General features: G+C 46.4%; 1 protein-coding gene across 3 annotated transcripts in view; it reads left to right on the top strand.

The window, feature by feature from the left end:
- The window catches only part of LOC147112788 (transcription regulator protein BACH2-like), a 372148-nt gene that overhangs the window by 268819 nt on the left and 78087 nt on the right, over nt 1-25242 (top strand). For 2 of the 3 annotated variants that reach the window (XM_085997405.1, XM_085997407.1), the window contains one exon: nt 23541-23795. In XM_085997405.1, coding sequence (XP_085853531.1) covers nt 23541-23795 — 255 coding nt within the window. Of the gene's footprint in view, nt 1-2079; nt 2614-23540; nt 23796-25242 lie in introns of those variants that run through there. The other variant, XM_085997406.1, reaches the window with a different exon arrangement.

The following is a 25242-nucleotide window of genomic DNA, read 5'->3' as shown; positions in this document are numbered from 1 at the left end:
GGTAGGCACTTGGGTGTCTTATGCAATGTTCATGTAAAGTTTCTGTTAATGTGTTGTCAAACATTGAAATCTTTATTTTCAACACTTTGCCTTACTGTACAGATCTGTGCTCACCTTTAGAAGTGTTTTTGTGAGTTGCAGTGAATAGTGAGACATAACGGTATCTCCCGCAATGGTGATGAGTATGAAAGGAACGGCTTGGTCATTGTAGGAATGTTTTGTGGTGCTGGTGTGGGGTGGTGGTAGCCTGGCGCATCATGTGGCAGCCAGGGTGTATAGCGTCAAGTGAAGTAAATCTGGCCACAGTGATTCCATCGCTGGACTCCCGAGCAGCAATGTGGTCGGGTGTTGATGCCCTATGTCCTGTGCAGCATCGGTGATTGGGGAGAAGGTGGTTGTTGTTGATGCTGGTGTGCCTGGTGATGTTGGTGTTGGGGCTGATTGTGGAGGGATTCAGAGGACCAAGGTGAGATTTTTTCAAGGGCACCGATGTTGCTGGAATAGATGGCAGCTGAAGTTGAGATGACAGAAGCGATCTGTCAATGGTGAGAGAGCTTGCTCCAAGGAGGTGATAGTGGATAGAGAGTTTACTCCAAACACTTCCAAACTGCATACAGCTCAAAAGTGTCTTCCAAGTTCTGAAGGCTCAAACTTCTGACATTGGAAAGTGACCAGATGTGAAATGGTAGCTTTCATAACTGTTTTGCAGCTGTCAATGGGGAAACGTAGAGAACCCGACCTACTTACCTGACGTGGTCTCCGAACGACGGGAACCCCATTAAAAATGTGGGAAAATAGAAAAAGGCTGGCAAAATAGTAGTTAACAAGCACTTGGCAAGCAGTTAACTATCTTAAATGCCTCTCCCGCCGCTTGGTGTCTGGTCTGTTCTGAAATCGCAGACCCGGCACTTTGGAAACTGACATGGAGGCAGGTTCTTGGCGGGTTCCTAACCCGCCGTCAGTCATTTTGAATTTAACAGCTGACCCGCCTCCGAACCCGCACTCTGAGTGCCGGCAAAGTCGTGGCCGTCGAGTCCATCTTTGCCTTAAAAGGAAATGTACCAGCATCTTCAAGTATCGTGATCAACTGTTAGACTTGGTTAAGTGCAAACAAGAAGGCTCGGTGTTGGTTGCAATCTGTGTATGCATTGGTGCAGCTGCTTTTACTACCGAAATGGAGTCTGAAAACTACAGTGTGTGGTCAGACCAGGGATCTGGATTCAAATAGGTCTAGTTCACCAGATGCAGCATAAAAAGTAGATAAACAAATTGAGAGTAGTGAGTTAGCGGCCACGTGTCATAGACTATTTAAACCATCCGCTGAAAGCTAAAGATGATACTATGATAGTAGAAAAAAGTACATTTTATTATGGGTAGATTTTGAACCTTCTTACCGAGTTCATTCATAATTCTAAGTAACTCATTAGATTTATCTGTTGAAAATAATGTTATAGTTTTGTTTTTACAGACACATTTCACTGTAAATGAGTGTTTATGGCATGTTTTTCATCATCTGAGCTTGTATATAAATGCTCAAGGAATATCAACAGTTACAGTTTTCCAAGCCTCCCATCTCCCGAGGAAAGTGGGGAAAAGGCTAACCCATTACTCAGGAGAAAATTATGGAAACCTGAAATGAAACCAGAAAATGCTGGCATTCTGTCAGAATCTGAAGGATAGGCTAACATTTCAGGTGCAATCCTTCATCAGAATCCATTTCTGAAGTTATATTTGAAAACATTAAATTGTCTTTTTCTGATGCTGATCAAACCTCAGTGTAATTCCAGCATTTTCTGTTTCTCTTTAATTGCTTTTCTGAGCTCTCTTTACTCTTATTTCTTTTCTACTTTAGTGCAAGTACTAGAAACAGGTTTAGGATAGGGAGCAGAGAGAAAAACTAGATCATGGAATTCACAATTAGAAGGAATTTCTAGTCCACAAAAAAAAGGGCCTGGTGAACTAGACCTATTTGAATCCAGATCCCTGGTCTGACCACACACTAGTTTTCAGACTCCATTTCAGTAGTAAAAGCAGCTGCACCAATGCATACACAGATTGCAACCAACACCGACCCTCCTTGTTTGCACTTACCCAACCTCACTTCACTTTCATTGAATAGTTAACTGATTTAACTGCCAGTGAGAACATTAGAAATTGGCCAATTTAAAATGGGTGATTCAATTGGCTAGCTAATGCACATTCATTCCTATTAAAAGGAGGCACTCTTCAAACTTAATTTCAGTCTTCCATGTTCTCAAAGGTATTGTCTAGTATGGAAGTCTGTGTCCTAATGGTACGCTGTAGGGGCACACAGGTTCTGTGCGGGAATATGGGGAACTTGAGGTGAGCAAAGCAGCCCTGATGCTTTGCTCTTTGATCTGTTCCCATTTCTTCCTCTTCAGCTCAAAAGCTGCATGTTCCCACACCCTGTAACAATGAAAGATTGTGGGTGAATTAATTTCTGGTCATCTCGGTCTGAATCTAGTGCCCAAGCTGCCTTCCAAAATGGTAAACCTCAGCTGACAGATGTGATCTTACACATGTTAGAGAAAGAAAGGATTATGATATGATGAAACATTACAGCAGATCACTTGGGAATGGAAAAGAATACAGGTAAGCCAAAAGACAAAAATGTTCTTTCTATACCGAATTACTGGGAAATCTTTGTACACAGAAATGTGAGAGTTTCATAGCCTAATCATCCGGAGAAGTGTGTGCATAGAAATGAGGGCAAGATCCTGTACTATATATTGATTGCTATAAATACAGACTTTCTTTTCACTTATACGGTATGTGATAATAGATGGCTATTAGTGAACTTTGTGGCAGTAATTTAACGAAGAATTTCATTTGGCATCACAACCCAAGAGAGAGAATCTTGATACGTTACGTATTCTCTATTCTGTATCTAAGTGAAACACAAAGCCCTAATCTAAATGGAGACTTCAGAGGACATTGTGAACTGCCTGAGCTTCGTTACTGACCTTGAGATTAGATCATTGTCTCAAGTTCAGTCAATAGCATTATTGTTTGTATTGTAAATAGGATGGTGCATTTTGTTTATTGGGTTTCCATAGTTTTGTGGTGCAATGTGTAAATCAGTTTGTTTAAGACATCGATAATCGGATTCATGAAGGTATCTTATCTGACATGACAGGACCGTCAGCATTTCAAGGGTGATTTTTGAATATTTGTACAGGAAGAATTATGCTGTCCGGTAATGCAGTATTTTCTGCCTTGTGATATGGAACGGTCTGTCGCCTTTCAATACACTTCAATATGCTTCAAGGACACCCTCAAAGCCTCCTTGAAAAAGTGCAACATCCCCACCGACACCTGAGAATCCCTGGCCCAAGACCACACAAAGTGGAGGAGAAGCATCCGGGAAGGCGCCGAACACCGAGTCTTTTCGCTGGGAGCAAGCGGAAGCCAAGCGCAAACAACGTCAACCCAAGCACCCCACCCACCCGCCCCTTCAACCACCGTCTGCCCCACCTGTGACAGACTGTAGGTCCCGCGTAAGACTCCTCAGTCACCTGAACTCATTTTTTGTGTGGAAGCAAGTCATCCTCGGTTCCAAGGGACTGTCTAAGAAGAAGAAGAGAAGACACTCAATGTAACAAAAACAATACAGAACTGTGTCTGAAACGGGAAAATTTCCAGGTGGTGCCTTTCCAGGTTTGTTGATTAATGCCTTATGGGCACCTTACGAAAGAAAAGAGTAATGACTCTGGAGAACAAGCAGCTGGAGTAGCTAATAATCACAGACATAATGTCCACAGGCATACCACTCTGTATAAGATATTTGCAGACTTCCATATGACCATGTATCTTCAGAAATAGTGTGCACAGTAAATATTCAAGTAACCATAAATGATGAGCATTGCATCTTTGATAAATTATTCACACTGGATTCACTTTATGCATCAGGCAAGTTATTTTTTTTACTTGTAATGCCCTGGAGTATTCATTAGTAATTTAAAGTTATAATCAAATTTTAAAGTAATAGGTACCACAATTGCCTTGGTCCTTTATATCCTTTTTATTAATTTCAGTAACAATGTGCAGCGGTAGTATTACAAAGTAAGGTAAAAGATATTGCTGTGTGTGTGTGTATGTATAGAGGAAAAAGCAACAAACAACAGGATTAAGAGATGTGTCAGCAAAGTCATGATGGTAAAGTACAGCTAAAACATTCGAATATATCATTGCAGAACATGCATGTCCTCGGGCGACATGATATTGGCCCTGTCCTGTAACAGTGTCGTAGATCTGAGGTCCTTTCCCAACGTACACTGGCATTCTTCTTCCCCCCCCCCCCCCCCCCGCAATTGCCCCAGTCATCAGATATGCAGCAGCTAGTGCCCATTCCCATCATAGTTTCCCAAGGTCCACAGATCCAAAACTCCAACTGCTTTGTCAAGTTCTAATGCGAACCATTCACAAACTGATGGTGTGTTGGCATCTGATCAGTGTTGTAGTATGGTGTTTGATCGGAGTTACCATTGTTAGGACCAGTTGATGTATTCGCTCTCTATTAAGTAGGCAGAAAGCATCAGCAATGAGACGGATATACATATAAATGTCATTGCAACCTTATTTAGATTTAATCTTCAAAAAGTAAAAGAAACCATGTCACTATAATTATCTTTTGGAGAGTTTCGTTTTTTGACAAATATTGTGGAATTTTGCTTGACATTCATTGGCGGACAAGGAGAAATCTTGCAGAACTTTCTCGGGATTAAATTATTGGATAGAGTCCATAATATGGTAGTTTGTACATGATCTGTGGAAGGGGCTGATGAGCTAAATGATGTTTCCTTGTTGCATGCTTTCTTATTTTCTTGCAAGTGATGTCCTGTGGCATTACTCACAGATAAAACGTAAAGGCCTAGAAATTCAGTTGCTTGCGCCAGCCGGTAGTGCCTGAGGAGGAGATGTTGGGCGCTAGGCAGCTAGCGGCCGGGCGCAGCGCGATCTGCGCCTCTCCCCAACGTCACTCAAGATTTAGCGGTGGCGCAAAGTCTTTGCGCGCGCTCAGCTGCGCGCGCAGATCCTGACGTCATTTCCTCGTGCAATGCCCTTTGTGCGCCCCAAACCGGAAATTCAGTGGCGACGCCCTATTGTGCGCCTGGCGCCCCTAGCGACTGGTAGAGGGGAACGGTTCTCAGTCGATGCGGGGCGCGGGGGGCGCAAATTAAAGGGCACACCTCCTGCAGTAGAAAAGGCTGCCATTTTGCAGCACTCCTTTTTGAGAGACGGATCTTTGCAGAGAGACAAAGGTAGAGAGCTTTCTGCTTTGGCTCAACACTCGGACAGGTACTTGTGGCTTCAGGCCACAGCTTTCCACTTGTCTTTGCCTTCAGTGTCATATCATTGTTTGCAAACATATAATGGGGGCTGCAATGGGTGCAAACGCTGGCCTTCTCCATTGCATTCAAAGGGCTCACAGACGCCGTGAGAGAGTGGCAGTCCTGGCCAGACGGAGAGGGGGCAACAGGCGTCGGGAAAGGAGGCCTTACCCACCCAGGGTATACCGCCAGCAGTTCTCCTATCTGAACATGTCTGACGAGCAGTGTGTTTGGAGGCTGCGATTCCGAAGGGCGGTGGTCACTGAGATCTGCCACCTGCTTGGCGGTGATCTGCAGCCACATCTGAGGAGCAGGACGTCTCTGTCGGTGGCAGTAAAGGTGACGGTGGCTCTCAACTTCTATGCCACCGGCTCCTTCCAATCCGCTACTGGGGACATTTCCAACATCTCCCAGTTCGCCGTGCATTGCTGCATCCGCCAGGTGACCAATGCCCTTTTCAGAAGGAGACGTCAATTCATCTCCTTCTCCATGGCCCTTGCCAAGCAGCAACAGCGTGCAATGGGCTTTGCAGCATTCGCGGGCTTCCCCATGGTGCAGGGCGCCATTGACTGCACGCATGTGGCTTTGCGGGCACCTCTGGAGAATGCCAAGGATTACCGCAACCGGAAGGGCTACCATTCGCTCAACGTTCAGCTGGTGTGTGACCACAGGCAGCTCATCCTAGCTGTCAATGCCCGCTTTCCAGGCAGCAGCCACGATGCCTTCATCCTGCGCCAGACTTCTGTGGCAGACATGTTCCAGGCCCAGCCTCACCCACAAGGATGGCTTCTCGGGGACAAAGGCTATCCTTTGTGTACCTGGCTGATGACCCCGCTCCGTGCGCCCAGCACCCCTGCTGAAGAGGGATACAATGACAGCCATCAAGCAACCAGGAACATCATTGAGCAAACAATCGGCGTCCTGAAGCAACGGTTCCGCTGTCTGGATCGTTCCGGTGGAGCCCTACAATATTCGCCGGAGCGAGTCTCCCATTTCGTGGTCGTGTGCTGCATGCTGCACAACCTGGCTATCCGCAGGACTCAGCCACTGCCACCAGAGATTGGAGGACCACCTGAGGAGGAGGAGGAGGAGGAGGACCAGCACAGGAGGGAGGCAGAAAATGCAAGGGCCGCCCGTCGGCGGCTTATTGAACGTCTGTTCTAGGCCCCCTCTCAGGGAATGGCTTGTGCCAATGTCACCAGATGAATGTAGCTGCTCCACAAGCCCTCAGCGGAGCAGGGCAACCAGGACTTGCAAAATAAAGCATAGGCAGTGCGATTTAAGAACATTTATTACTTGGAAACCTCTGCCCTTCCCACATTACAAACTAATGGAGAGAAGCCCCCTCCAAAAACACAAAACGAACAGTCTCGGCCTTACAAAACAAAGAAATACACCAGTCTCGGCCTTACCAAAAAAAGAGACACCAGTCTCGGCCTTACAAAAACACAACTACACCAGTCTCGGCCTTTCAACAAACACAAAGCATTTGGCCAGACCTTCTACTTTTTGCCCTGCAAGGGCGATGCCTTTCGCATCCGTGACTGGCCCCTGCCCGCCCTGCAACTCCTCCTCAATGGGACCCCAGTGGCTGCAGCAAGGCTGGGGGAAGGCTGCTGAGGGTCAGATGGCGAGACGGCAGATGCCCTTGGGGGTCGGCCTGCACCAGCTCTGGCCCTGGAGGGGCCGGCTGCTGACTGCTCCAACTCTGCTTGGGCGGCAGCAGTCTGTCCAGCGGCTCGTGGCAGCTGCAATGGTGGAGTGGCAGTGTCGGCTGCAGGAATGGTGCCAACCTGACATCGCAGGTACTCCCTGGTCGCCTGAGACATTGGCACTCGCACGGGCCAGCACTGCAGCATGCGCAGCAAACCGCTGAAGAACAGACTGCTGGGCTGCTGCTGCGCAGCGAGTGCCCTGGCGATGCCTGGCCGATCCAGCGAGGGTGGCAGCAGTTAGTGCCAGTGTGGCCCTGGTCTGTGTCCGCATGACACCAGCCAGTGAATGAACGGCACGACTGAGCACTTGGCTAGAAGCCGCCTGTGCTGCCGCGAAGTCCTGCAGACTCCTGGCCTGTGCTGCACTGAATTGTTCCAGACTCCTGGCCTGTGCTGCACTGAATTGTTGCAGACTCCTGGCCTGTGCTGCTCCGAATTCCTGCACACTCCTTGACAGCGACTCAATGGAGTCAGACATCCTTGCCACTGCAGCCATGAGCTCAGTGTGCCTGCGCTCAGCCTGGACGGCCATTTCCTCCAGGAGCCGCACCTCCTCTGCGCTCACCGTCGCAGGACTGGAGGCCGCACTCACCCTCTGGGGAGAAGTCCGCCGAGCTTCCCCACCCCTCCCGCATTGCTGCAGGCCGCTGGGCCCCGGAGCGTCACTCTCCTCTGACCCTTCCCCCCCGGCTCCCCTCCAGGGAAGACGTGTCCCCTTCATCGCCATGGGCTGGTGCGGCTGAGGGTGGCACTGATGGGCCGGCTTCCTCTTCCTCCTCCTCGAATTCGGAATCGCTGACAGTGGCAGCTTGAGGGCCCGCCTCCTCACCTGGCGGTTCACCATCTGAAAGCAGGGAGGCACAAGAGTTGCTTTAGAGTGAGGACAGGGCGGCAGCGAGGGAGGCATGAGTGCTGCCATGCACTGCATTGGTCGGACAGTGGCAAAGGATGCTGATCTGAGGCGCAAGTGGAAAGAGAGAGGTCAAAAAGGTGATGCCCTTACCATTGGTGCCCAGAACAGGGTCGGCATCTCCACTGGCGACGGGGCCAATCAGCCGTCCTGCCATAATGCGCTCCACACGCTGGTCGAGGTCGGAGAGCTCTTTGACGTCAGGACGGCCTCCCCCGGTCTCATGTTGCTTCCTACGGTTGTGCGCCACCTTGGCCTGCAAGAGTAAGGACGGCCTCTAAGTAGAGTGTGAAGCCCTGATCTTGGCTGCACTGCCTCCCATGGTGGAATAGCTTGTACAGTGTGTAAAGTGCTGAATGTGCAAGTGATTTTCATGACAGTCCCATAGCTGCTGGATGAGGGCTGGCCATTAGGGCTTTCAGGTCCCTTTGCCCATAAACTGAGGTGCACATGCAGGGATGAGGAGGACACTGGAAAGAGTACTCACCCTGACAACCCGAGTGAGGTCGTTGAACTTTTTCCGGCATTGCACAGGAGTCCTGGCAACCACGCTGTTGGAAGTCACCCTGTTTGAGACCTCCCTCCAGGCTTTCCGGTAGGCGCTGGGCAGCGGCCTCCTGCCACCTTCAGGGAACAGAACATGGCGCCTGCGCTCCACTCCGCCAACCAGCACCCTCAGGTCGCCCTCGCTGAAGCGCTGCGCTCTCTCCCTGGCCTTCTCCATAGCCCTGGGCGTTGCACAGATGAAGCAGAAGTGGTCAGGCCTAGCTTGAGGGCTGCAGTGTGCAGGGCGTGGCAGGCAAACAAATCCACCCTCCCCCTTTAAGAGCTGACCGGCGCCAGAGTGTCTGCCGTCAATCAACAACTCGCTGCACCTGCGCTGCGCCCGCCCTCGGGGGTATCGCCCCGGACCGCCGGCTTAGCGCCTAATGATAGTCGTGCATCGCCTGTTTTAGCGCAGCAGCAACCTCTTGGGGTGATGCGACTGAATATCGGCGAAGGTGGCGCGAACTTGCGCCGGGCGCAAACTTTAGCCGCCGCCCAACTTTAGCGCCCCGAACGTGGCTATACTGAATTTCTAGGCCAAAGGGTTTAGTACTTGGCACTGAAGTACCTTCTCGTGTATCGTTCATGAATCTCTTCGCCCCCCACCTCTGCCTCCCCTAGGTGATGCTGTATTGAGGTGCGCTGCCAAGCACCAGTATTTCTTTTACCCGTTTGATGTTGGTGGGGAGCTTGGACCATAGATTATGATGGATGTCCTCTATTTTTGACTTCTCTCCTGCTGTTTCCTCTTGCCTCCTAAATCTCTTCTGGGTGCTTTTGCTCTTTTTTTTTGCACTTCTCAGCGACTGTGCTCCCTTGGCCTCCCTTTCACCTGACTCTGAACTGCTGATTTTTTGCTCCTCTGCCTATTCTAGTTTGCCTCACTCACCTGCTCTGGGCTCCAGTGACATTTTTGGACCGTCTTTCGATTCATGTCTGGAGTCCAGTGCAAAGTTCTTTTTTTTTTAATGGTAAAATTAAAATAACCCTACGCAGAACTCGAGGCACAAGTCTGAAGAGTGGCCTGAGAAAGTCCGTGAAGATTGTAGTAGGTATGTGGGGTAACATAGGACCAGGAGTAGGCCAGTCAGCCCCTCGAGCTTGCTCCGCCATTCAATTAGATCGTGGCTGATCCGTACTGCAACTCCATTAACTTACGTTTAATCCATATTCCTTGATGTCCTTACCGAATAAAAATCTGTTGATCTTAGTTTTGAAAATTTCAATTAACCCAATAGCCACAGCTTTTTTGGGAGGGAAAATCCAGATCTTCACTAACCTTTGTATGAAAATGTACTTTCACTCCTGACTGGCCTAGTTTTTTGTATCCCATGTTCTGGATTTCCCCATCAGAGAAATTAGCTTAACTATATCTACCCTATCAAATCCTTTTATCATTTTCAACACCTCAACTGGATCACTCCTCACCCTTCTAAACGCAAAAGAATACCAGCCAAGTTTGCAAGCCTGAGAAGGGACATCTGGTAGTCTAAAGTAAGAGAGAGGTGGATAGGTGGTTTGAGGCTGAGAAAGGGAACCCAGGAATAGAGGCCAGGAGTGCCAGGAGCTTGTTGCTATGCTGGAAGTCTGCTGCGTGCCCAGCATCTGATCTGTCCTGTTAATAAATAAAGAAAGAAAATGCATTTATATAATGCCTTTTCTATCATGTCCTCATGACGTCCCATAATGGGTTGACAGCCCAATGAATTGCTTTTGAAATGCAGTCACTGTTGTTATGTAGGGAGACATGGCAGCCAATTTTCACACAGCAAAGTGATAAATGACCAGATAATCTACTTTAGTGATGTTGCTTAAGGGATAAGTGTTGGCTCGCACACCAGGTGAACTCCCCTGATCATCTTCAAATAGTGACGTGGGATCTTTATGCCCACCTACAGCAGGCAGACAGCACATTGGTTTAACGTCTCCTCTGAAAGACTGGACCTTCGACAATGCAATGCTCCCTCAGTACTGTCCTGGTCATGTGCTTAAACCTCTGGAGTGGAGCTTGAACTCTCACCTTCCAATTCAGAGGTGAGCATGCTACCACTGAGCCAGGGCTGACACATGGAAGAGATGAATGACCTCAATAGTCACATGTTTGCCATGGACAAAAGCAGGGATTCATGGGTAGATGGAAACAATTGTTTTATTACTATAGATAGTGGCCTAGAAATTCAGTTGGGCGCTGCAAGCTTTGCGCCCAGTTGGCGCTTAGAGGGTTTCTGCGCCAGTATAAGAGGTTGCGCTGATATTCAGCGCTGCGGTAATGGCGGCGGTAGCCGGTAGCGCTGCGCCGACACCGATGACGTCATCGGTGTGCGCAGTGCCCCGGTACCGCCCCGCTTCCGGCCCAAACCCCATATTTAGTTGCGGCCGCCTCTTCTGCAGCGGCCGCAAACAACGTTCGTGAAACGGGGCCGTACTGCTGCGCTACTGGGGCGCTTTAAGGTGGAGGTGCGGCCGGCCGCTTTTTCGGCGGCCGCCTGCCCGCACCTCCCTCCCCGGCCTCCTCCACCACCACCCCGCGGCATTGGTGGCTGATTCCCGTGAGTCCGGCACTTCTCCGTGGTGCTGGGCTCATTTGCTGGCAGAATCCAGCGGCGATCTCACGGCTGCAGGCAGCTCCTCCTTAAGAGAAGGAGGAGGCCTGCAGTACCCCAGCCTGCCGCACCGCATCAGGTGGCGCAGCGGCAGCTGGAGCGCTGAAATTCACTTTCAACGCCCCAAGCGGAGGCGGGCACACCCTGGAACAGCGCCCGGTTCCGAATTGGGGCGCTAAAAGTGAATTTCTGGCGGTCGCAACGGGCTCCGCGCGCAGCGCTAACTTTTGGGCGTTAGCCTGCTGGCGGGCCTTAACTGAATTTCTAGGCCAGTGTTTCTTATTTCTGTAATTATTCCTAGGCAGTCGCTCCAGAACTTTGGTTTTAGAGCATAAATCGATCACCATAAGGACTGTAGTGGTTCGTGGAGGAGGTTCACTACCATCCTCTCAGGGCAGTTAGGGATGAGCAATAAATACAGCCTTACCAAAGTCGCCTGCATCCAGAGAACACATTTTAAAAATCATATGGGGCTAGAAATTTGTTTATAGCCAAGACATGGGCAGTGTTTAGACTAAAAATGGTGAATTAGCACCAGGTGAAAATCATCTACACTGCACGCTAAATTCGTCCTCACTCCTCATTAAAACGATTGAAGCCATAAATCTAGTCTAAAAACCCAAGCTCATTGGCGTTACACTGAAAAGGTGGACCAATATCGGGTGTAGTCTAAACACAAGTAATGATTGCCACAGGCTTTTTTCACTGCTTAAAGGGGAGGTCCATTGATGCTGCAGCACTTATTTATAAATCCTGATGGCCGATTGCCCCCCCCCCCCAGGAAGAGAGCCCGCAGGTTTTCCCATGAAGCTTTGGAGGCATTGGTCTTAGCGGCAGAGAGAAGGCAGCTGGTCCTGTACCCACCAACTGGCAGGAAGCTCTCGCCACAAGTCTGCCGCAATATGTGGAGGGAGATGGCACACCACATTGGACGGCACTGTGGTCCCCAGGACCCACATTCAGTGCAGGAAGAAGTTTAACGATCTCACATAGGTGGTCAGGGTTAATGAAGGCTTCAACAAATGCTACATACCACCATCTGTACCACAAGCTTCACACACTGCTCAATGCACCACACCCCCAGCACTCACCCACCAACAATCTCTACCTACCAGCACTCTCACCCACATCTCACACCTTGCAAACAATGATAGCTATTCAACTATGGCGGGCACAACAGTCATTAGTTATTAGAATGCAGGTGATATGTGTGATATGCATAAATTTATTCATAAGAATTTGGAATATTTTGTGGTACCTCATTTCACCTTTGCACCTAGGAGGAGGATGCTGTGATATGGCATGAGACAAGGATGGTATGATGGGGATGTGGTGAGCAACGGGAATCTGGGGTTTCATTCATTCAAATTGGAGTCTGATGAGCCGGTCATGGACCGCCCGTCCGGAAGCCCGATTGTCTGAATGCCCCCTCCCTCCCTCCTGTTCCTTGTCTTATTCCTCCTCCTCCGTAGATCCTGGAGGGCGAGGTGGACTGCCAGTACAGTCCCCATGACTTTTAGCAAGTGTTGTAGATTGAATCAAGAATAAATTTTGCACTTTTCTACTTGCCACAACAATCCTGATACCAAAGAACCTTCAAATCACTAAATAAAACTGTTGCAGTATCAGGAACTAACACACAGGCACTGAAACTTCAACCTGTCAGATGCGAGTGATTGGGGTTGATCCCTTTAAAGAACGTCCCTGGAGCCGGCTTCCTGGTGCTGCACGCCAGCTCTCCCTGTCGTTGTTAACTCCAGGCGGTGAGATAAGTGACAAGAAGCACTTTGGCAGATCGGGCGTTCAGTGAGCGTTACACACGCACTGAGGGCATTCTATGTTTCTATAGGGATCAAAGGATATGGGGAGAAAGCAGGGACGGGGTACTGAATTTGGATGATCAGCCATGATCTCATTAAATGGCGGAGCCACACTATTTTTCCTTGATTGACCTTGTTAAGCCCGCCCAGCAGGCTTAGCAGGCCAATTAAGAGGAAGACGGTTACAGAGAACGTCAGCATCTGACATTTCATCTGTCAAAAACTTTTGACAAATGAATTGTCATCGTTTGACAGCTCCGTGAAGCTGTCAAACACTGACATTCTCTGTTTGATGAGTTCTTGTATTCAAGACTCATCAAACCTCTCTTGTGAGCAGAAATAAGATGGTTGTTGCATCGGAGAATGCAGCAGCCATCTGTCATCTCTGCCGTGAGATGTGAGACTCTCCGCATCCCCAACTGTTGAAGCCTGCAGGAAGAAACAAAGGTAAGTAAACATTTTCTATCACTTTTCACTTGCAGACCCACTGCTCGCCTCTGTGACCCCGGCGGGGTTTCCCGAAGTCGGGAAGCCCGCGCCTCTGCTGGAAAAATGGGGATAATCCTCTTAACTGCCTGTTAACAGGCAATTAAGTGGCTGTAATCCCCTTCCCGCCTCCAGGAGATGGGACCCAGCGTGGGTCGGCTACCCGCTTCCTGGGAAGATGGCATGGGGCGGGATGGGTACCCGCCCCCAGATACTGCCATTTTCCCAGCAGCCCCGCCACCAAACACGCCTCCCTGGGCTGGCAAGATCGTGCCCACTGACATCACGATCTCTCTGGCGTTGAAGCCCCCCGGTGATCGCTGTTACCAGCAGCGCTATGGGGGTCCTGGTTCGGCGTGCAGCGCTGGATTCAACAGGAGCGTCATTGCAGCTCTTAATGCCGCATTAGTGCCATCTACTGCCGCTAACAGGCGGTGCCAAGGGGACGAATTTTTCCACCATATGCTTTTTAAGGTGGTCCTCTATACAGTACTCTCTGAACCTCTTGCATTTGATTTTGTTTTGGTTTCTGTCTCTCAATTTCAATGTTGTACAGTTCTCAGTCTGTTCACGTTTACAGCAATAATTCTAGCTAATCATAGTATAAATGTCACAGCAGTTTCCTTGTGGTTTTTCTCAACTGGCTGTAGTTTGAGGTTTCTGGGTTTTTTTTTAAAAGAAAACAAAAGTGCCTTTTGAATGGATTCATTGCCCAACCTGGATTTGTGGTGAAAAACAGTACCTCCATGGATAGTAATTAGTACTTCGGCCCAAGTCCAATAATATTGCAATAATGAAAACAGATCTCTGAGGAAATAACCTTCACATCATTGCAACAGCAGAGGCAAATAACGATTATAAATAGTATGAACATGAGTTCGGAAACTTCCCCTTTGGTCTACCAGGCAGTTGTCCTTTGACTTAGTACATTTATGGCCTGTGCTTTAATGGGTCTCTTAACTCCGACTGACAGAATTGGAATTTATTTTTATTTTTTTCAGATTATGTTTCCCATTACCCACCTTGTAACTCTTGAGAGAGATCTTTGTTACAAGCTCCCCAGACTAGAAAATGAAGCTGTCGGGAAACACATTACCCTCAATACATGGGCAATGGGATATGCTGAAGAGCTGTTTATTAAAGAATCATTTTATATCTAGAATTAATACAGAATATTAAAAAAAAAAAATAGCATTACTATCTGGAGTGGCTATATTACTACAGTATCTGGAGTGGCTATATAAAATTCTTGTTTTTTTGTAAATTTGAAAATAATTTAGATTTCTTTAGGTCTTTTTTTTTAGAGGTTTTTTTTTTAAGAGGGAGTTGTTCATAAGGAAACTGGTTTCATTGAGCACCACGATGTGAGGGACTAAGTAAACATCAGTACCTCATAGTTCCCCAACCCCGCACAGCCCGCTTCTACCTCCTTCCCAAGATCCACAAACAGGACTGCCCTGGTAGACCCATCATTTCAGCCTGTTCTTGCCCCACGGAACTTATCTCTTCCTATCTCGACTCTATTTTTTCTCCCCTTGTCCAGTCTCTTCCCACCTACATCTGCGACTCTTCCGACGCCGTCTGCCACTTTAACAGTTTCCAGTTTCCCGGCCCCAACCGTCTCCTTTTCACTATGGACGTCCAATCCCTCTACACCTCCATCCCCCATCAGGATGGCCTGAGGGCGCTCCGCTTCTTCCTTGAACAGAGGCCCAACCAGTCCACATCCACCACCACCCTCCTCCGCCTGGCTGAACTTGTTCTCACATTGAACAACTTCTCCTTTGACTCCACTCATTTCCTCCAAATCAAAGGTGTTGCTATGGGTACCCGCATGGGTCCTAGCTATGCCTGCCTTTTCGTGGGATATGTGGAACACTCTTTGTTCCAGTCCTACTCGGGTCCCCTCCCTCACCTCTTTTTCCAGTACATTGATGGCTGTATTGGTGCTGTCTCCTGCTCTCGCCCTGAACTAGATAATTTCATTCACTTTTTGCTTCCAATTTCCACCTTTCCCTCACCTTCACATGGTCCATCTCCGACTCTTCCCTTCCCTTCCTCGACTTCTCCGTCTCCATCTCTGGGGATAGGTTATTGAGAAACATTCACTACAAGCCCACTGACTCCCACAGCTACCTGGACTACACTTCCTCCCAACCCGCCTCCTGTAAGAACTCTATTCCATTCTCCCAGTTTCGCTGTCTCCGCCGCATCTGCTCTGACGATGCCACCTTCCATACTAGTGCTTCCGACATGTCTTCCTTTTTCCTCAACCGAGGTCCCCTCCACTGCGGTTGACACGGCCCTCGACCGTGTCCGTTCTATCTCCCGCACTTCTGCCCCTCCCTCCCGGAACCACGATAGAGTTCCCCTTGTCCTCACCTTTCACCCCACCGGCTTCCACATTCAATGGATCATCCTCCGCCATTTCTGCCATCTCCAGCATGATCCCACCACCAAACGCACCTTCCCCTCACCTCCCCTTTCAGCATTCCGTAGGGACCATTCCCTCCGCGACACCCCGGTCTACTCCTCTACCAGCCCCAGCACCCCTTCCCCTTCGCCCGGCACCTTCCCATGCAAGCACAGGAGCTGCAACACATGCCCTTATACCTCCCCTCTCCCGACTGTCCAGGGCCCCAAACACCTCTTCCAGGTGAAACAGCGATTTACTTGTACTTCCTGCAATTTAGTATACTGTATTGGCTGCTCACGATGTGGTCTCCTCTACATTAGGGAGACCTAACGCAAATTGGGTCACCGCTTTGCGGAACACCTCCGTTCAGTCCGTAAGGGGGACCCCGAGCTCCCAGTGGCCTGTCACTTTAATTCACCGCCCCATTCCCACTCCGACCTCACCGTCCTCGGCCTCTTGCATTGTTCCACGGAAGCTCAGCGTAAGCTCGAGGAACAGCACCTCATCTTTCGATTAGGCACTCTACAGCCCTCAGGGCTCAACATAGAGTTCAACAATTTCAGATCATAACCTCGGCCCCTATCATATATATATATAATTTTCTCTCTTTTTTAATCCACACTTTCGTCTGAGCTTTTTTCTTCCCTCCCACATTCACACTTCATGAATCCAGAGCCATCCTTTGTTCCTTGAATATCTCTTAATGTCTCTTAATCTCTCCTGCTTTCTATCCTGTCGCTGACCTTCCCTTTTGTTCTTTCATCCCCTCCCCCTTTTCCCAGCCCCTTGCTTTAAAATCTATCCCTTTTCCTGTTTTTTTCCAGTTCTGACGAAAGGTCTTCGACCTGAAACGTTATCTCTGTTTCTCTCTCCACGGATGCTGCCTGGCCTGCTGAGATTCTCCAGCGTTTTCTGTTGTTATTTTAAACATCAGTACAGGTAGTTGTGTTCTAATTGTGCATGTTAATTCAGCTACCTTGTGCTGCCTTAATCACATTACACGAGAGAGAGTATGTGTAACAACTCTAACACACATTACTTAGGATAAATATGTTTTGTATTTGTACATTATTTATTCAATAATTTTGCAACTGTAACCACATTCTACATATCGATCTAGAGGTCTGCCTGTGTAACTATTGGATATAATATGTTCTCTAGAAATCCACACGATGGGATTAGAGTTGCAGATTTAACAGGTTAATAACATTGCAACATCTGTCAACATGCTGCAAGGCATGGCATAATGGGAGTTTCTGAATAAAATACTCCTTTTTCAAGATTATGAAAGGAATTGATAAAGTTGAGCCAGGCAAGTTGTTCATCATGGCGAAGTGTTCAGGCACAAGTATAAAATTAGGATGGTAGAAGTAAGAAAAAAAGTCAGGCAGAAATATTTTGCCCAAAGGTTAATAAAGTTGTAAAATAAATGACCAAGAACGTCGTTCACGTGGACAGTCCAAGTGGGTTCTATAAACAACTGGGTGCTTATCTGGAGAGAAAATGGATTGGAGGGAAGAACTGATCTGGTCATCGTGTCTAGCGGCACAGTAAACTTCTTGGAAGATTTCCTATGGTTGGTATTTCTAGTGAATAAGCATGTTCCAAAAGAGCATGGGGCTGAACATCCACAGGTCTGGATCCTGGTGGTTGCTCTGGGATTGAACCATTTGGTGCACTCCAACAACAAGAACAACAACAACTTGTATTTATATAGGGCCTTGAACGTAGTAAAACGTCCCAAGGCGCTGCACAGGAGTATTGTCAGACAACAAATTTGACACCGAGCCACATAAGGATAAATTAGGGCAGGTGACCAAAAGCTTGGTCAAAGAGGTAGGTTTTAAGGAGCGTCTTAAAGGAGGAAAGAGAGGTAGCGAGGCGGAGAGATTTAGGGAGGGAATTCCAGAGCTTAGGGCCGAGGCAACAGCAGGCACCACCGCCTATGGTTGAGCGATTTAACCAGCACTAACCTTGCCACAGTACCGAGATCAGGTGGACAGAGGCGCCACTTGAGGCACATTCAGAGCCTGCCTGCCTATGGCGGTGATTGCCCAGAACCTTCCTCTGACCCTGGCCATAGTCCCCCTTGGCCTCTTTGTAAGGGGGCCGATCTGTCAAAAGGTTTTTTTAAAAAAAAAACGATTTTTGCCACTGCTCTTTTTGATTATATATTAATAACCTAGACTTGGGTATACAGGGCATAATTTCAAAGTTTGCAGATGATACAAAACTCAGAAAAGTAGTAAACACTGAGGAGGATAGTATCAGACTTCAGGAGGTCATAGACAGACTGATGAAATGGGCAGACACACGGCAGATAAAATTTAATGCAGAAAAGAGCGAAATGATGCATTTTGGTAGGAAGAATGAGGAGAGGCAATATAAACTAAGTGGTGCAATTTTAAAGTGAGTGCAGGAACAGAGACCTGGAGGTGTACGTACACAAATCTTTAAAGGTGGCAGGACAAGTTGAGAAGGCTGTTAAAAAATCATATGGGATGCTTGGCTTTATAAATCGAGGCATAGAGAACAAATCACTGGCTAGGTGCCAGCTGGAGCATTGTGTCCAATTCTGGGCACCACACTTTAGGAAGGACGTCAAGCCCTTAGGGAAGAGAAAGAAAAAAGAAAGATTTGCATTTATATAGCGCCTTTCACGACCACCGGATGCCCCAAAGCGCTTTACAGCCAATGAAATACTTTTGAAATATAGTCACTGTTGTAATATAGGAACAGCGTGCAGAGGAGATTTACTAGAATGGTACCAGGGATGAAAGACTTTAGTTACGTGGAGACTAGGGAAGCTGGGGCTGTTCTCTTTAGAGCCGAGGGGAGATTTATTAGAGGTGTTCAAAATCATGAAGAATTTTAATGAGTAATTTAGGAGAAACTGTTTCCAGTGACAGTAGGGTCAGTAAAGAGGACACAGATTTAAAGTAATTGGCAAAAGAACCAGAGGGGAGATGAGAATTTTCTTTTATGCAGCAAGTTATGACAAAGGTAGAGTGATAAAAGTACAAGAAATAGATGCTTGTATTTGATGATGCTTCTGCATTTGAAATCATAGTCATAACAGCACAGAAGGAGGCCATTTGGCCCATCGAGTCCGTACTGGCTCTCTGTAGTGCAGTCCAGTCAGTCCCATTCCCCGGCTCTATCCCCGTAGCCCTGCAAGATTATTTCCCTCAAGTGCCTATCCAGTCTCCCCTTGAAAACATTGAGTGTCTCCGCCTCCACCACTTCCGTCAGCAGCGAATTCCAGATGCTCACCACTCGCTGCGTAAAAAACATTTTCTTCACACCCCCACCCTGTATCTCTTGCCCAAAACCTTAAATCTGTGTCCCCTAGTCCTTGTACCATCAACCAGTGGGAACAGCCTTTCCCCATCTAGACTGTCCAAACCCGTCATAATCTTGTACACCTCTATCAAATCACCCCTCAACCTCCTTTGCTCTAATAAAAACAAATCCAGCTTCTCCAACCTGTCCTTGTAGCTAAGATCCCCCATCCCCGGAAATGTGGAAGATGCTTCTTTCTGTGGATGAGATTGAGAGAGGCTTGAATATGCTTTGATAAAAGTAGTCCATCTAAGCTTTCCCAGTGACGTAATGTGGTACTGAGCTGTCCAGAACATCCCAGGTTTGGTCTCCGTCTGTGCTGATTAACCAGGGTGGTAGTTGGGTCACTACCCTTAGCCACAGGGAGGAAAACTCAGCCAGGGTTCCTGCTCCTGATCATTACCCTGTGACTTATTCTAGGAGGTACACATGCGTTGAAGTTTGGTGAGGATAGGTTTTGCCTTCCCTTGTCAAATAATCATCTTGCCTTCAAATTGTGAAGGCTGGCGCATGAAGGCCAACCCTTTGGGCGATCTGACTAGCAATCTTGGAAGAAGAGAAGAACGTTTGGAAAAAATAGTTTTATGGAGTACAGGTAATATGTTCAAGTTAGATCAGTTTGCATTCCGTCAAGCATCATTTGAGTCAGACATCATCAGTTTTGTAGGTAAGGGAAGGCGACTCAACATGTCTGGACCAGTCAGGAAAGGAGATTGGAATTTCTCAAAGACTGTAATTCTCTGAATTTTTGATTGTCATGTGAAATCTGTGCATAGCTGTTTTACAGAAGACCATTTCCCAGATGGTTCTCACTCATTTCTCTCCATGCTGGTGTTTCCAGAATGCCTGGCCATTTACTTCTAAATACAGGAAACTTTGAGTTATCCGGAGGCGAACCGTCCGGCAAGCTCGAGCCACCGGCAAAAGTCAGGAGCCGTTTTTTATTCTTTTCGTTTCTTTTCTTTGCTTTTTTTAAACAGTCAAACTCTGCAAGGTCTGTAGCTAAGCAACAGCTTCAGCTAGAGACGCTAGCCGACAGGGTTTGTTGATTCATATTTCATCTCCGTAGGTTTCAACATTAGCTCTGGAGTGCCCGGCAGTTTTGAGGGAACGGCAGCAGCTCGGTCCCGTCGGTGCCGGATAGCACAAAGTTTCCTGTAACCTAAACAAATGTAAAGAACGAACTTGTATTTATATAGCGCTTTTCACGACCTCAGGATGTCTTAAAGCACTTTACAGCCATTGAAATACTTTTGAAGTATAGTCACTGTTGTAATGTAGGAAACAAAACAGCCAATTTACACACAGCAAGGTCCCACAAACAACAATGTAATGATGACCAGAAAATCTATTTTTTAGTGATGTTGGTTGAGGGGTAACTATTGGTCAGGACACTGGGGAGAACTCCCCTGCTCTTCTTTGAAATAGTGCCATGGGATCTTTGACATCTGCCTGAGAGAGCAGAAGTGGCCTCGATTTAATGTCTCACCCAAAAGATGGCACCTCCGACAGTGCAGCACTCCCTCAGTAACTGCACTGGAGTGTCAGCCTAGATCATGTGCCCAAGTCTCTGGAGTGGGACTTGAGCCCACGACCTTCTGACTCAGACGAGAGTGCTACCACTGAGCCACAGCTGACACCTAAAGAAAAAGTAAAGGATGTATTAATAATATGGTTCACAGCCAATATTCAGCTATTGCATTTCTTCATTAATATTGAAAATGTACAGCCTTAATGTTAATGTATAATTAACCTTTTTATGCAGCTTTATTGATGTTGCTCACCTACACTTTGCCTAATTATGGAGTGCAATTTCATGCTGCTTACACAACTGTCAGAATCTGCTAACTGCGTAGGTACTGCACTACTTTGTACCTTTACTTCATTAACTATTGTAACATAGGAATTTGATTGACTTTCTTGTTGGGTGTTTTGCGATTAAAAATTGGACATAGATTTTCTCCAGTAATCAACTATCAGTAATCAACTATAAGTTATTCCTCAACAAAACTGCAGTAATGATATTTCAATTTTATATCTTTTTCTTACATGAAGTACATCAACAGCTGCAGCTGGTTGGTAGAAAACCCCAATAACTGCAATGCATTAATACTCATACACATGTGATGTAGCACCTCAGTACAGGGAAAGTAATTTCTGGATTTTCTCCAAACTTGACAAATAGTTTCCTCTCATCGTCGACTGTATTCTTTTATGAATAATGTGCAGGTTAGGAACCGGCAGTGCACAGACTTGTGTCTGTAAACATCATCTGCTTGGAACAGTATCCTAATAAAAACTTGAACGCATTTTTACAAACTTGATATGGAATTTATGATCATTAGTCTTTTCGTTCCTACACGAGTGAGTTGAAAAGTGTATTTAAATACTGTCTGTGACCTTTAATAAGTTTAAAGACTCCATTAGATCTTAATGAAGGATATAAGAGATTTCTCACCAGACACGGGAGTTATTTCAAAAAATTAGCATGGTGATAGTTTTCCACTTGTACATAATTACAAATCCAACAACTATATATTGTTAATTTTAGCCGTGCTGAAACTACCAGCACCCTGACAAAATTCCATAATTAAAGTGCTTAAAAACGGAAATAATAATTTATTTTGTGCTAAAATATTTTGAAAATTGGGCACTAATGAAATTTGCTTTTCTATGTACCCTATCTTTTCTGCTTTTTTACTGCTTTTAGATTTTTTTTAAACCCTCTGTTCATATTATACATATTCATGGTTGGGGATGGAGTTTGTGCATGTTGCTCATTTCAAGTTAGCATTTGCCTTTATATAACTTGTTATCTCAAATGCACTTTCATCTTCTTGTCAAGAACCATTTTAGTTCAATATCCTGTGCAGGAGTGTGGTACGCACATTGAGTGTTTGAAGCAGAATACACATCGGTAGACTTCCCGTTCCCACAGACCAGCCTTTGCACAGCAGTGACAGGGTTTAGCATAAATGCAAACTCAGTTATATGATGGAACTGTTTAGAGGGCCTTGTGTAAGTGATAAATAAGCAGCAGTTACAGTACTTAGCCATGAATTGGGAACTTATTTGCATGCTTTTTTTCCCTCCGCAAATGTTGTAGTTACTTTCAGCTGTAGTAAGTGAACATTTTGATCTTTTATTTGATAGCTAACTATAATAGAAAATTAGTATAAAGCCACTGAAGGGGCTGTCTTGTTTTTTCCATTAGAGCTCACACTTATCCATCATGATAGCAGTTGACTTATAATATATTTTGTATATACCAAGATTTAATAATTAAGATTTTTCATCATTGAGTAGTTTTTGTCTAACGAACTGTAGGTGATGTGCCTTTACTGTTTCTATTTAGTGTTCTGAACTTTTAGTATCTTATTGTAAATGTTGCAATTATAAATGGCTTTTTGAGAGCAACCTGAAGGCGCGTAGTACTGAAGCCACAATGTGTTTCATAGGTTTGTGCCTGCAGCTTCACCCAAAATTTCTGATATGGAGCCATGCCAAGCAACATAAATCCTGGCAGCCTACTGGTGCCTGATTTTCCATCCATTATTTTCAATGGTTGGAAAATCATGCAGTGTGCCAGAATTTCAGATGTGTACCCTTGGCGGGCAGGGCTTCCTCCAGGAGGTACAAAGTTGGAATGCTACCCATCATATCCCAGCTTCATTTGATACAGCTGTTACAGATTTTACACCATCTGTGCCCAATGTCCGAGAGAGGGGCCAAATCATTCAATTCAAATACGAACATCTACGGGATTTGTTCAAATATGTGTTGGACAACTTTTTTTTAAATGGTCAGTATTTTTAAAAATCTGCTTGGTCCAGTCAGTTTTTTGAGGATATTTATCAATATGTCTTTTTTCCAAATCCGTGTCTGCAACCTTATAAGAGATGGTCAGACCAGAGAGCTTCTGTAGGTGGTAAGAAAATGCTATGAAAAGAATCACAATGTATGAATATTACTTCTATCATAGTTTAGCACAGCAGTTGGGAACTTTTTTTTCCTACTGATTGAGGAGCTAGTCGAGTGTAATATTTTTCTGTCACCATACAAAGACGAGTAGGATCCCCTGAAAGTACGGGTAAAACCAGTAGCTGATGCAAACTGAAGAGGATTCTCTGTCTGTTCCTAGGCATGTGCAAGTGAAAACACTCTCGTTGGGACATGGGGCTCACCTTCAGGCGTAGTTTGAAACATGGAAGCCAAAACTATCTAGAATAAAACGACTGAAGAAACAAAGCCACACAGCCACTGCATAACGTTTTTTTTTCATGTATCTTTTTTAACCATGTCATTGCAATTTAGTACTAATCCAGTTTCTGCCTCGTATTTCTTTTTTTAGGGTCTGAACGGAATGTCTGTGGATGAGAAGCCTGAATCACCCATGTATGTGTATGAGTCAACAGTACATTGTACAAATATCCTCCTGTGCCTCAACGACCAACGTAAGAAGGATATCCTCTGCGATGTGACTGTACTGGTGGAGAGGAAGGAATTCCGTGCCCACCGGGCTGTCCTGGCAGCGTGCAGCGAGTATTTCTTGCAGAGTTTGACCGGACAAACGGAACATGAACTGGTTATCACCCTGCCTGAAGAGGTATGTCGCAATAACTTACTTTAAACATAGCACGTTGTTTAATCAGATCCTAGTTGTTGCAGGAAGTGTGGCATCAGAGCACTCCATACAATATTTTGTGTTATTCTTTCCTTGATGCCTAAAATAGCAAAAGCCAAGTTTATGTTAACAAGTTATTTTTGTTCTCTTTTTTTGACTTTATCATCGCAATTGGAGGTAAAGGAATACAATAATGTAGATTTACGCTGTAGTACAGGAGAGCACCAATGTTTGCCACTACAGATTAACAGGATACGGGTTTAAACCCCCCACACCCTGCTTCATTCTAAGTCTCGGCCATCTCCTTGCGTCACGCCGGGAGGGAAATCTCGCAGGAGAATCCTCCCCGTACTACGCTCATGCACCTTCTAAAGGCCACCCTGAGAGCAGAAACATGGGATCAGATCTGCTCCATATCCCCCCTGCCCTAAGCAGCAGAAAATTGGGAAAGAACCGTTATAAGTTTATAGCACAGGAGGCCATTTGGCCCATCATGTTTGTACCAGCTCTTTTGCTGGGGAAGCCAATCATACACAGAATATTTTTTAAAATAGCAATTATGGCTATTTCTTAATCTGTTAAATTTTGCTGCAGGCCAATCTAGGTTGAAGACGGTAAGTGCATGTTTTAAGGATTCCTTTAAGTTAAAGTATAATTGGAGTTGAGGTTTAACTTCAGCTGTAATTACTGGTGTCGAATCAAAATACTTCAGCTTTGGAGAATCAAAACAATTGAGAAAACCCAACTTCAGATTGAAATTCACCTTTGCGCATTCAGCCCAAAGTTACACTGTAGTAAATAGAAAACGTAAACTTATTGAAGCAATTCGATTCAATACCAAGATTTTTGCCAAATTTTAAAGTGACTCTGGAATTCTTTTCACTCTGGGGCCCCTGCCACAGTACTGAAATGGCTCTCGTCAAAGTCACAAATTACAACCTTTGTGACTGTGACAAAGGTAAACTATCCCTCCTCGTCTTGTCTGCAGCTTTTGACACGGTTGACCACTCCATCCTCCTCCAACGCTTCTCCACCGTCGTCCAGCTGGGTGGGACTGCACTCTCCTGGTTCCATTCTTACCTATATAATCGTAGCCAGAGAATCACCTGCAACGGCTTCTCTTCCCACTCCCGCTAACTCTGGTGTCCCCCAAGGATCTATCCTTGCCCCCCTCCTATTTCTTATCTACATGTTGCCCCTCAGCAACATCATCCGAAAACACAGCGTCAGTTTCCACATGTACGCTGACGACACCCAGCTCTCACTCACCACCACTTCTCTCGACCCCTCCGCTGTCTCTAAATTGTCAGGACTGCTTGTCCGATGTCCAATACTGGATGAGCAGAAATTTCCTCCAGTTAAGTAATGGGAAGACCGAAGCCATTGTCTTCGGTCCCCGTCACAAACTCCGTTCCAGAGTCACCGACTC

This window comes from Somniosus microcephalus, chromosome 9, assembly GCF_052327205.1.
Source record: "Somniosus microcephalus isolate GS21.2 chromosome 9, FLI_Smic_1.0, whole genome shotgun sequence".
Lineage (NCBI taxonomy): Eukaryota > Metazoa > Chordata > Chondrichthyes > Squaliformes > Somniosidae > Somniosus > Somniosus microcephalus.
This window is presented reverse-complemented; position numbering and strand designations above follow the sequence as displayed.